General features: G+C 40.3%; 1 protein-coding gene across 3 annotated transcripts in view; it reads right to left on the bottom strand.

Annotated features, from left to right (window-relative positions):
* The window catches only part of dock6 (dedicator of cytokinesis 6), a 36,586-nt gene extending 27,879 nt beyond the window's left edge, over positions 1 to 8,707 (bottom strand). Inside the window, exons 1-12 of one of the 3 annotated variants that reach the window (XM_088090934.1) lie at positions 8,490 to 8,707; positions 5,669 to 5,756; positions 4,050 to 4,228; positions 3,765 to 3,833; positions 3,477 to 3,603; positions 2,793 to 3,005; positions 1,660 to 1,745; positions 1,488 to 1,554; positions 1,073 to 1,222; positions 797 to 877; positions 405 to 561; positions 124 to 254 (exon numbers count right to left, since the gene is read on the bottom strand). In XM_088090934.1, the coding sequence (XP_087947060.1) occupies positions 124 to 254; positions 405 to 561; positions 797 to 877; positions 1,073 to 1,222; positions 1,488 to 1,554; positions 1,660 to 1,745; positions 2,793 to 3,005; positions 3,477 to 3,603; positions 3,765 to 3,833; positions 4,050 to 4,228; positions 5,669 to 5,756; positions 8,490 to 8,539 (1,398 nt within the window). In that variant the 5' untranslated portion in view covers positions 8,540 to 8,707. The remainder of the gene's footprint in view (positions 1 to 123; positions 255 to 404; positions 562 to 796; positions 878 to 1,072; positions 1,223 to 1,487; positions 1,555 to 1,659; positions 1,746 to 2,792; positions 3,006 to 3,476; positions 3,604 to 3,764; positions 3,834 to 4,049; positions 4,229 to 5,668; positions 5,757 to 8,489) is intronic. The other 2 variants (XM_042505745.2, XM_042505744.2) reach the window with 2 other exon arrangements.
* Positions 8,708 to 13,185: the final 4,478 nt, after the last annotated feature.

The raw sequence follows: 13,185 nt of genomic DNA, 5'->3' as shown, positions 1-13,185 counted from the left end.
GTCGTTATAGTGATTATACTGAGCTCAACCAGTTAAATGGTGAGTAATGTGGCCACATTACATCACAGTCTGCATAATGGTAACAACATTCACTTCTAAATGAGTCATAAGACAGAGTCTGACCTGTTTGAAGAAGTTGGTGACGGTTAACGTTGCTGGACGGAAAGTAGCAAAGTTACACATGTCGTCCCCAACGCTCATCCGCTCAAACCCCTTCTTCTTTCTCTCATTCCAAGTTCCATGACCTTTTCTCTCTGGCAGGAAGGAAAATAAATAACATTATAGAGGCATGTGAATGAATGTGACTTCTGCAATATTTTTGTCAACGTAACCAGTTGAACGCTCAGTGTACGTGCATGTGTGAGACTGTACAAAACTGAGGACGTGTCTGAGGTCAGCAGTACCAGAGTCAGAGTCGGGGTCCGAACGATCCAGACCTCCCACACTGCTGACGATGTTGAGAAGATGAATGGCTGTCCAGGCAAAAGGCATGCGAAAACGTCCGAGACGACTACATGACTGCTCCGCCTGCAGACGCAGCTTCTCCAGCTTCTCTTTGTGCTGAAGTGGGACAAAGGGCAGACAAGATGCAATAAAAAAAATCAAAAGATAAAGAAAGGCTTAAAATATCTGCAGTTGCCAATATGTTTTGGCCTGTCAAAGGAGATGGTAAATATTGCAGCTACCCAGACAGAATTGAGTAATTTTTATGACTAGACAGTAAAAGGATCCCACGTGTATTGGCCACCTGCCCTGAGCATTGCAACAGTTTAAAACACATTTTTGGCTCCATTACCTTGGAGGAATCTGACTCTTTCATAACCATGTAGGGTTCACAGCATTCTCCAATGTCTCCTTGTTGAAGGACTTTCTCAAGCTGAAATATACATGCACAATGTTGTTACCACATTTTTTTTCTGAATTCTAGTATTTGAACTTCATTTTTTTAATTAATTCTAAGTTAAAGTAGCACTCTAAAATTCCAAATAAAAGAGCAAGTGACCTATGCACCAAAAAGAAATAATTATCATTAAGTCAGACTCTTCAGTGTATAAGAGGGTTCTCTCAGTACCTTAATGACCAAAAAGATATCAGCTGAAGGGTATGTGATGGAGAAAATGGCAGAGCGAGCCAGTGTGGAGATGGCTATGTGAGGTGTGTGGGGTTTGAGCAGCCCTTTCATCTGATCCGAGTTCAAGTCAAAGTAGAAATTCTCAGAGATCTGTTGGAGGGGAGATTGAGATTAGCGGGAAACAGCAGAGGGAGGGGAAGGAAAGATGATAATGGAAATGCACGTCAAGGGATTTTAATTCAGTTTTGACTCAGTGATCTAAACCGCAAGACCACTTAGACCTTTTTGAGACAAAGGAAATTCAATTAGTTAAGTATGAGCTCAGCATTACGTAAGAGGTTCTATAGAGTCAAAGTCATTGGAAGAATACTAATTTTATCAAATAAAAAATGATCTACTGCAGCAAAACAAATACCTTTTTCTTTTCCTTGACGTCATATAGGGCAAGCGTTCCAAATATTGGCTCAATTTCTATTTCAAACCTGGAAAAACAAAGAAAATATAGCTGTCAAATATAAAGAGCATTGATGGTATTTCTAATAATGAATTAGAGCGTGAAAACATAAAGGTCAGCTGTTGTTACTCACTTCAGAGACAGACACTTGACCATGATCCTCTGGCCACAATGTTCCTTGGGCACTTCAGGAACAGAGCATCTTTCCACTGCTTCATCCTGCCACACACACAAAAGCCATGTACAATACACACACCAGCATAACATTTACACAGATGCCATGGCAACGTAGCGGCAGAGAAAGTGACAGTGTGTACACAGATATAAAGGAAGAAGGATAAAGCGGAAAAGGAGAACATGGAGGAAAGAAAAGCAAACAGTTCTGCAGAAGTGGTTGGATTTGCAGACATTATAGATGTTTACTTTATGGAGAAAATTCAATAACGTTACTCTGGGCTGAACAAATGGTGACGATATTTACCAAATATGTCCAACCAAATGTTCTGTTGGTTGTAGCTAAAAGTTGTTATCTCTGAAATTAAGATGCAATCAGTCTGTGTCGTCACACGCTAACAACACAGTTAGTAATAGTTACTAGATGAAGGTTTAGATGATCAGTTCACATATTAAAGCTGGAGCTGGAAGTTTTCTGGAACCGGCAGAAAAATAACAGCAGGGTTTCCCACAAAATCATTTATTTTGGGCGTAGGCTGCCACAATCGAAACTTCTGCCATCCTGAAATGATGTTAAATTTAAAGCTGGACTGTTCATTAGGAGTTCCATTGCTCTGCACTTTGCACTGGGTCTTAAAGTTAACCTTCACTTGTCTTTGTAGCAGCACCTTCTCTCATCCATAGATCTGATTTTATCAGCTCTGACCAGATCGACAGATCAATTATCCAACCCATGAATCAAACTCCACAGCCTGCTGCTAACGGAGAAAAATTATGGTTTCATGAAAAGGCATATGTTTGGAAAGTACTGAGCATATGACTGGATGAATGAGAGTTTAAATACACTGCATGAGTTGTGGGACAGTTTGCAAATGTACATTATCCTATAATTGTGTTATTGTTCAGTTTTCTCTATTTTTCAATTCTTCATTCTTGTGGAGGAATGCGTGAAAAAAAAAACAGTTTTCCTCACAATTTCAGCATTACCTAGGTGAGCAATTGATACACAAATGATTATTTGGGGGGAAGAAGTATTCCTTTAACATAGCCTGTGCCACAAAAGGGGTGGATACAATATGGTTTACTACAAACCTCGTCAGGGGGAGGGTACAGGCCCAGCAGGTCATTGTGGCGCCCCTGCAGGCGTGCCTCAGTATTGCGGCGGTCCATGTCCTCTACAGCCGCACGTTCCAGCACAGACGGCAGGAGAGCGTCTGGAGAGGAATTCTTCAGGTCAAAGATACTGGAGGCCCAGCTGCCTCGAGGGGTCTCATCGAGGCTGACTGATCGACGCTTTGCGTCATCCTGAGGCACATGAGAGTGAGATGAGGAGGTGAGATCATGTGTATTTTTTACCCTCCAGGCAAAGATGTCACCTTTAAGTGCTCAAAGCAGATGTTTTAGAAACACAAGGAGGACAATATGCTCCAGATCCCATTACTGTATTAACAATTTAATATGATTCATAAGGTGACTGTGTAATGGCTAATGGACAAGGTATACACCCATTTATCCATTACTCATTCTCCACATGACCAACTTGCGGAGCAGAATACAAGTCATACTGCCTTTCCCATCATAATGAGACTCAAGCTCCATTTAGCAGGCTATTCCCTTCATCTCTGTGTGCCGGTATTAAATGATGTGAGTTTCAGGACAGCGATATAACCTCTAAGCTTTTGCTTCTGGCAAAACTGTGTACAGTGGATCAATAAAATTTGTTTAATGAACCTAAGCATTTAGATAGCGAGTCCTTTGGACATCACCACCAGGTACCTGGTCGTCCTGGCGCTCAGCAGCAGCAACCTCATCCAGTTCAAAGGTCTGTTTGACCAGCCCTCGCTGCCTCTCCCTCTGTCGCTCAGAGTTGTGAGGTGTGTATATGGTGCTGTAGCGCTGATATCTACAGGAAATCAGAAAAAAGAAAGTTGCCCCAGTAATAATGTAAATGTCAATCACATGAACAGTGAAGATGGAAAAGTGGTTCACATTATTAAACAATAGATGAAACATGTACTGTAGGTAAATTCAGCTGGTACCACACCGACAGCTGACACCACTTACTTTCTTTGAATGACGAGCCAGTCATCTGTGTAGACCGCTAAGGCGTCTCTCACTCTGGGATCCAGACAGCTACATAGAAAAACACATTAATAATTGAGCAAAGCATGCTTTTAATATTTATGTTCATTCAGTTTCACAGAGAGAGAGGCTTTGTTCCTATCTGTGATGATGTGTGTCCTCCATTACAGTTATATGAATCCTGTGTGTGTGTGGCAGTTTAAAGACCAGAAGAGGTGTGTGTATTACAGTATGAGGGTTGTGCTGGCCATTAGCAGTCAGACTTACTCTTCCTCCTCAGGCAGCGGGGGCTCCAGTGTAATGCATTCTTTGTCCAGCTGGAGGAGCTCCAGATCATCCTGGGGGAACTCCATTAGCTGTCTGAGCGGGCCAGGCTCCACCCCAGGAGCGTGGCTGCTCACATACTCCTCAAAGTCCACGGGCTCAACCACCTCTGTCAGAGGCAACTGTCAATCCAAATAAATTATTATGTACCAATAACTATGACCTGGACGTAATGACAGATTTGAATGTAATCAGGAGGATCAGGAGGTCAAGAAAAATATCATCACTCTTGCTAAACAAAGACAAAGGCTAAAACCTGCTATTTTTGAATATCCCATCAACTGGGACAAAGATTGTAAACACTCACGCCTGCTTTTTATTCAGAAAATGTTGCTGTACAATCCTGTTCTGTGGACACTCAATGAGGTATAGATGTTCCTCTGCATCGTTGGTGAAGAGGAAATGCAGCAAGAGCTTGGGCATGCTGTGCACTATTTTGCTTAAATTTCCAGGTTCAATTACATGTTTCCTTCAAAAGATGTGAAATAAATAAATGTTTGTTTAACCCTTTGAGCCCTGAGAAACTTTGTGCATTTTTTTTCAAAAAGCATATTCCACGTACTGCAAGGAATTATTGAATTTAGATTTTACTGAAGGGAAAAATGTCTTGGGGGAAAAAAGAAAAAGTGAAAGTGTTTGGTGGAAGAAAAAGTGAAAGCGTTTGTCATAATGCCATTATTATGGCATTATGACAAATATGGGTTATTTGACATTTATATATGACATACTACACAGAAACTGGAGTAAATAAAATAAAACCAGTACACATGTTAACACAGATATATTTAGTGGTCAAGTGGCTATGTACACAGAAAATTATTTGTTGATGTCAAGTAATGTTAAAAAAAATCATGGCCCTTTCTCACTAAACTCACAGTATGAAAATATATATTTAGATGACTTTCAGCACATTTTATATGTCAACATCCACAAGATTCTAAAGGATAACATTAATGTTATATTTGAATTTTTGGTTCTCAGTTCTTCAAATCTTGATGCACTTTCTTAATTTACATTGTTTATGTTACCGCCAACAAATCTGCCACAGACACCTCTGCTGGCAATCACTTACTATATGTGGAATCACTCTGTGTTTATATAAGTTATAGTTTAATACAATGTCTAAGAAATATTACCCTAAGACCTCATCATCTCTGCTCTTATGGAGCACCTCTAGACTGTGTCCAGTTACTGGTTCATAGTGGAGTCTGCGCAGTTTTGTTTTTGCTGGGCTAGTTTAAAACTTCCCCTTCATTCTTGTAATGTTGCAACAGACATTTCCCAAAACACAGGATCCTACACTGTATTTTGGATGAGCATCCATGCATAATCACTGCCTGGCTGTAAACAACACAGCTGAGCGAAGAGCAGGTAGATCATATTTCAAAACCACCTCATGTCACGCCTGCTGACACTACCAAAAAAACTACTCTCATCTGCACTCCATGTTTCTAAACTTAAACCTGATTCAAAAGTTACACCAATCAACTTCTGGCCTTGGTAATTGGAGCTTTAAATCTGCTGGCTTAAAACTCTGGCAGGTTAAATGCAGAGTGACTCACAGGGTGGTGCGCGCATCCTCGTTTCTTGGTCAGCTGAGGAGAGCCATAGTCTCTGGACACTTGTTTTCTGACCTCTGCAGCTACCGTCCTGAGCAAGAGAAAAGTAGCACAGATTTGTCATCTTGTGAACAGAAAACCAAAGCACACATTTACAGACACCCAAACCGACAGTAAAAACACCATTAATGGTTATGATGTGCAGTGTTCAATATAAATTAAATACAAAGTGACAGATTTTGATGCATGAATCTCATAATCATAACAATTTGAGATGTCCCGATCAGATCAGAAAGATCGAGCACGTGCCCCGTTCATGCCTTTGTTTACATCCTCTGTCACAAAGGTGTCGAAAACGGAGAGCACGATTTGCAACAGATATTCAGGTTTAACTGTAATACAAGTTAAGTAATAACAATACTTTGAAGTTCAGTTGTGATTGAATTACTCATGTATAGTGCTCTGTAATGTTATTACATTGCTACACTAACAGAATTTGAGAGCAATTTCTTAAGACACACTTTGTGACAATTTAGTTTGTTTACTTTGTTATTTTGTTAAAGAATAAATAAAAATGCTGCACTAAGTGGAATTGTAATAAGACCCATATAAAATATTTTTAGTTGGTTTATTTTCTTATTTTTGTGAAAACGAAATTTTAAAAACCCTTGCGAACTATCTGAACACAGACCTTTTTCTTCTATTGATTGTATCTATTAAAATGTCAAGCATGTATGCTGGATTGACTTAACTAACATTAAAGAACTTTAAGTGTGCACTGTGCAGCTGTATCATCCTGGTAAATATGGATTGGATCTGGACTTAGTATCAGCAGATACTCAATATCAAATTACTCGCATAGAGAGGCAAAAACACTTTCCCTAATGCCCGTGCTTGCATGCTCCTCTTAATTATGCCGGAACTTAAACCACTGCAAAACAAACTAGGCTACAACACTGGAAAAATCAGCATAAATGAAATGTTTTAGATTGATGATTCTCATTTACATTTCACAGATTCCTTGTTAAAACTCTTTTAGGGAAGTGCCAAGTTAATCTGCACTTGCATGGCTCAACCTCTAAGTTTCAGAGACATGTCCTGTACAATCTACAAGCAGAAGTGTGGAGCTTCTGGTACTAGTAGCGATGCTCAAGGCCAGCAGCTGTTCTGAATAGGGACTCAAGCGGATCTCACAGAGAGGTGACGAGCTGGCTCCAGGGAGCGGGCACAGAGCCAGAGCGCTGTCCATGGCCTTTATGGACTAACGGCAAATGGAGGCTTAAAGAGAGACAAAGCAGGAAAAACAGAAAAAAAAATCCTCTTACGAAGACAGCAGGCAGCTGCTCTTTTAGAACCACAAAATGTCTGTTCCTCTCATATACACAGCTGCAAAGGCTTGAACATCTCCCCAACCAAGCTCCTCATGATTACATAGCTATGGTTCATGCCTTCATTCCATCAATACAAATGGACTGCAGGGCAGAAACCTATGACTGCTACTACTCTCATCTCCAAGACGTAGCAAGGCTTCCAGATGAGGAAATAGCATTCTTTGAAATCCATCTTTTTTGCATGTTTATATATTATGAGTGCTATGTCCTCAAAAGATGTGGAAACAGTTTCTACAGCCTTCAGTTTAAAACAGGAAAAAGGAAAGCTATCAACTGCAAGGGCAATAGCCAGAACACCCATTTCCCACCCTTTCCTGCATCCGGCACCAAACAATGGTCTAGGTCCCACTAAGAAGAGGACTCATAGGATTTGGGGAATGCAGTGCGAGACTGTTCAATGTAACTAACATCTCCACAGGATATGTCACTGACAGTGGAGGGGAATACAAACAAAGTGACAGGCTACCTATAGTGCAGTATCTTAATAAAAATAAAACCACCTTGCGATGACGGTGCTGTACCTACATGGTTTTATTTTTCACAAAAGTGAGAAAATATTCATCAGCAGGTCAATGATAAGAATCTGTCACCCTGTTAGTTCTCACATACATCTGGTGACCATACCTGGTATTGTAAGACTAAGTTGTTTCTTGATGAAATTAAGTGTAACAACAAGGTGGTTTGGTGCAAAAATAAAAAATATAATGCAGAGACAAGCACAATGCTAGACAAAATCAAGGATTGTAGGAGCCTGATTTATAAAAAGATCTACAGCAAACAGGGATACAAACTGGCTGCAAATACACCCACACCAGTGTTGTTAAAGAGTCAGTTAACAGATGTGTCATGCCTTTACAATTTCTCCTGGAATCTGATCAATATTTATTTAGGATAATAAGACATAGTAGATCTCCAGTCCGTGCAGTACTAACTTTGCACCTTTTTGTGAGGAGGGAAAACCAGTTTACAACATGTGGAAACAGGCTGCTACACTAATGCTCGGAGGCGTTCACACGACACAAGAACAAAACATCATGATGAATGTCACTTGTAGTGTGTAAAGCTTTTCATTAGGTGTTACTGTGCTTTAATACTCTCAAATGGCAAATCTGAGTCAGTAGATTAGCCCCAAGTGTGACAGTGTTATCCTTAAGTAGCTCAATCATTGTTGGTGACAATGCTCTCACGACGCTACGTTAACATACACAAAACATGCTATTAAACTCTTCAAAGTACCTTTTATGAGAGCGAAAGCAGCTTCAAGGTAGTTTTTTAACCTTCTGGTGAAGTAAATGTATTAATATTAAGCGCTTTATGGTAAACAATACCTTAAATCCTAGCATACTTGCTATATGTGCCGTGTGTCCAGCAGGTCACTCTCACGCACTGCGAGCGGCACAACTGTTAAACAATAACTTCAGTTAGTGTCTCACCGGTTGATTTTATGAGCAAATGCCCTCCTTTCGCTCGCTGTAGATGTCATTTTTTGTCCCCCATGAAAGGAAGCTCTTCGAAGTCAAACTGAAAGTACTCCCCTCCTCCTGTGCTTTGGCTAGGTCCCGTCCTGTCGTGTGGGGATGCGGACTCACTCAGACCGCTTCCTTCTCCACGCTGGGACCGGGCACGGATCCCTCCTTGTTCCTCCTAGCGGCTGGGAGCCAACCGGCCGTCGACGTCAAGTCTGCCATGACACGTGCACTGCATCCGGCGGAGCTTCAAAATAAAAATAAAATAAAATATCAGATTTGATTTTATTATAAAATCTCTATTAGGTTACACGCAGTGAGATAACACTGCTTTTGTGACACATATTTTGCAATGCCTTTTATAGATATTAACAATTTAAAATGAGCGTGTTGATTTTTTGTAAATTTCTTTACTTAATACGAAATCATTACAAAAATACATACAGATGTTACACCCACCACATGCCTCTATTATGAGAAATGACAGTAAAGGGGGTCAGTTACAGACAATACTTTAATGACAAAAATTAAGTTTACAATTCATATTCTCCCACTTTGTTCTCCTCAGGATTTACCCAGGCTATGACCAAACAAGGCAGGGGTTAAACTTCACTTCACAACAGTGCTCACAATATGTTGGCACTCTTTGTTAACACATTTCCAAAGTTTCCACACGTGATTGTTTTCATTTTCACTGCAAACTATGAGCCACAGCACAGATTAGGCCTGCCCTGACTGTCCAACTGGACCCTGAGTAAAGGATTGGTGGGGGAAGCAGAAAGATAAGACAAGGTAAATTAATAAAATTAAAAAAAAAAAGAAAAAGACCAAAACAAAGAAAAAGACTAAAACAAAACAAAATCATACAATGCAAACAGTCCCACTGCAGGAGCAGCAGACCACCAAAGCTCTGCAGAGAAACAAATGAATAATCTTAAATCTGCTTTATTATTAAATATTAAAACACATACCAAGCCTCTGTTCCTCTTATAGGTAGAGGTATATATTTAAAAAATGTCACCAGAGGTGCCACCTGCCACACAGATATACAGACAGAAGGACAAAAACTATAAATTATTACGTGTAATGAAAAGAAAAAAACAAAAAAGCAAACAAACAAAACATATATTTACATTTCATTACACCAGATTACATCCTATTATAATCATTTCATTCATTTTATGAATTATGGTCGTATCTAATGATTTTATTATTTTCAGAACTTAATTTTTTTGTGTTAAACTGTTTTTAAATGTCCTTTTATGCTGAATTGCCATGCTGGCCTGTTTTCATGTGAGGCACTCTGTTGGCTAAGTGTCTGACCATTTTTTCTTATGAATATAAATGTTTCCAAAAATAATCAAAAAATATATGATATACAGTTTGTTCCAATCTTATATTGCCAACAGCAAGACATTACATGAAATATACTTATTTTAAAAGTATCCTAAGTCTCTATTTTAGAAAGTTGGCAACATTAATCCAAAGCATTCTGATGTAAATACACTGAAAAAAATAATTGACATACACTTTCTTTTTCCAGCCCACAAAAATGAAATATATAATAAATATTCAGCTCGTTTATTTCCAACACAAACTCTAGTGGATAAACTCTATGTAATATTTTAATGAGCGTACCGGTGTATTTGAATACCATAGCGCAGTTGAAGTCGTCACTCCACTTCCGGTGTTACTCGTCCTCCCCGCTGTTTTGACCAGCTTGCACTACCCACCATCTGCTCATGCAGAAATCTCACCTGACCGGTTTACAGCGACCTGCTGCTGGCGCATATCCACCTCAGTTTAGGGTTTCACTGGTTTCAATTCTGTATAAAATTTAGGAAGCAGGACAGAGAAGTTTCAAGTCCTCCGTTTCTCACAATGTCAAGCTTTAGAGATGAATCATACACTTGGGGACTTATCTATATATCTATAGATTGATAGATAGATAAACCTCTTTTTCTCTCTCTCCCTATACCATCACACTATTTATCAAAGCCAGAGAAGATGAAATGTGGTTATTCATTGTGGAGGGAGAGTCACGCATTCTCACCCAATCACTCAGGGTAGTTTCATCTCTAATTTACAAATATTTTTCCGTATTTATTCACTGAGGGACTGTTTGTTATTTATGAGGGAGGAGGAGGTGGTACAAACATGGAGGAGCCACTTCAAATATTTGTTACGCCTTGGGGAGGGAGTTATGCTTTTTGATTTGGCTTCGAGTTTGGACGTTCAACTTTAAATATTCTGAATTTATTTTAAATACCCTTAAAACCCAATACTGGGTTTGAAAGGCATGATTCTATTAAAATTCTCCAAAATCACATAATTTATCACAGCCAGAAAGTGTGAAATATGGGTATATGGCGGTCACTCGGGGAGGCTCAACAAACAATATTTGTACTTCCAGGGAAGGTTATGATATAACAATATATGAAAAAAAACAAAACCTGAAGACACTCCCAAGCTACCCTCTACTCAGATAAATAAAATACAGTCCCTTAGAAAACATGACTTTGATATCATAATATCTTACGTTTCTCCCGGAAGCTTCAGTTCACAGGGATGATTCTAATTATTGATGCCAAGCTTATTCTCATTAGAAAACAAATGCACAACAGCAACATCTAGAGGACTGCTTGCACCACATCATGTCTCTCCATGACAACAGGGCATGTTGTATCCACATCACACCGGCAGGTGGGGGTATTCACCACGATTGGAAAAAAAAGAAAGCCTTGCCTCATCAGTGATTGCTTAGGATTCAGTCCTCAAATTTGACCTCTACACAGAGATGAGAAATAGCTGCAGCTTTGTTTACTGGCCTCCTGCCTAACAGTGACTGGATGTCACATTAGTGGGACAACTGATAAAAAAATTTTCACAATTTATTTTAAAAAGTTGCCATAAAAGGATCCTCTGCATTCTTTAAACTAAACATGTCAAAAGCAATATATTTGACAGAGCTCTTTCTGTGTCTGTTGGAACAAATAAGAAATTACTTTGCCAGTGAGGCCTCCCACTAATGGAGGACTTGTCAGTTTATTGTAATGGCAGATCTACATCTCTCTCCTCCCTGCCTGCAATCACTCCATACCCCCATGCCTACTATGAGGAATTAATATAGCAGTGCTCGCTGCAGCAGCCCTCCCCCCCCACTGCTCACTCCTTTTACCCCACAGTCGTCCTATTCAGCACCCTGGAGAGCTGCTGCAGGTACTCGGGCCGTCCTCTATGAGATGGCTGATGAATGGCAGGAATTGTATAGGAGGGATGTGAAAAACAGAAAGAAGGGAGACGGAGGTAAAATTAACCTTGCATGACCGAGGCTTGGCTGTAGCCGAGCAAGGACAGACATCTCAGGGTTATATGTTTATGCATGGAGCAGCATCACAGCTCGCAGTAGGCATGAGTCTAGTGCGTGAACACTGCTAATGAAAATAAACGAAGCTAACGCTCTTCATCTCACCCCTACACAGACACACTTCCATCACAACGCCAAAACTCAACTTTTATTTTTCTGCTGCTTCAAGGTTCAGGAAATTTAAATTTATTGTGCAATAGTGCTTTCCATAATTGAGTTGTTTATTTGTTCTCTCCAAGCATACATATGTACACACATCTCACATCTCCAACAAAACGAACCTGGAGATACATATATAGTGTGTGTTTGTTTGACATTGCAGTGTCCTTGTATAGTTGGAAAACGCAACTACTATTAGTGGGCTGAACCAATGCCTGCTTTATCCTTCCGTCTGCACCTTCCCTGCGTGTTTCCTTGCCTTTCTGTTCATCGAAGGCTTTCAATTCCTAGATCGGCACTATTGTTTGAGCGCCCAGCCCCCACGGCAGCGAGAGCCCCCACCACCACCACCATCACTGCTGTGTTACCAAAGAACAAAAGAGAGAGTGTCAGACACCACCCACTAGATCTCTTTCACACCAGAGCCCCCACCTCAGTTCCAGATGGGGTTGCCTTTTTTCAGGGTTTCTCTCAACCCCAAGAGTCCTCCAAAATGGAGGCCCCCCTCCCCCTGGAGCCCACTACTCAGCTGCCCGTCATCCACCTGCTCCGCCGCCACGCGCCCGTGGCCAGGGCACATCCCCTCTCTATCCCACCCCACCAGGGAGTCCTATTAAAATCATTAACCACTTTTTTACTGGGGTCTGCTTCCAGGACATTACTCCGCCAGCAGTAAAAACTTTAACAACATTAACTCCTAAAAAGGAAGGACAAACCCACAAGATATCTTTTGGATAAAAAGGAAATTAACAATAATGGTAGAAAATGCAATCATGGCTTAAAAAAATAGTAGTGGTTTCCTGCAACATTATGTGATATACTTTTAAAAAATATATGTATTGCACAGGTCATTCTAGGTCTTCCTGGTTTAGCTGCTCTTAAGCAGGATAGAGGAATTACGCCAGACTGAATGTTGTAATCAATAATGCTAATTCTAATCTATGTCCTGTGGTGGTGTCCAATACAAGGGGCAGGCAGATGCTCATTTATTTGTTTCTGTCAAAGCATCAACATGTAGCATCTTCAGGAGAATCTCTTCTTTGACCTCCACCCATGTCTTGACCTTTCCCCTGCAGGGACAGAGAGTGAGGTGTTACAACAGGACACATCTGCTACGAGACAGCTGTTGTGTCTCCT

The sequence above is a fragment of the Plectropomus leopardus genome, chromosome 18 (assembly GCF_026936395.1).
Source record: "Plectropomus leopardus strain MGB_pleo_1.0 chromosome 18, ASM2693639v1, whole genome shotgun sequence".
Classification (NCBI taxonomy): domain Eukaryota; kingdom Metazoa; phylum Chordata; class Actinopteri; order Perciformes; family Serranidae; genus Plectropomus; species Plectropomus leopardus.
This window is presented reverse-complemented; position numbering and strand designations above follow the sequence as displayed.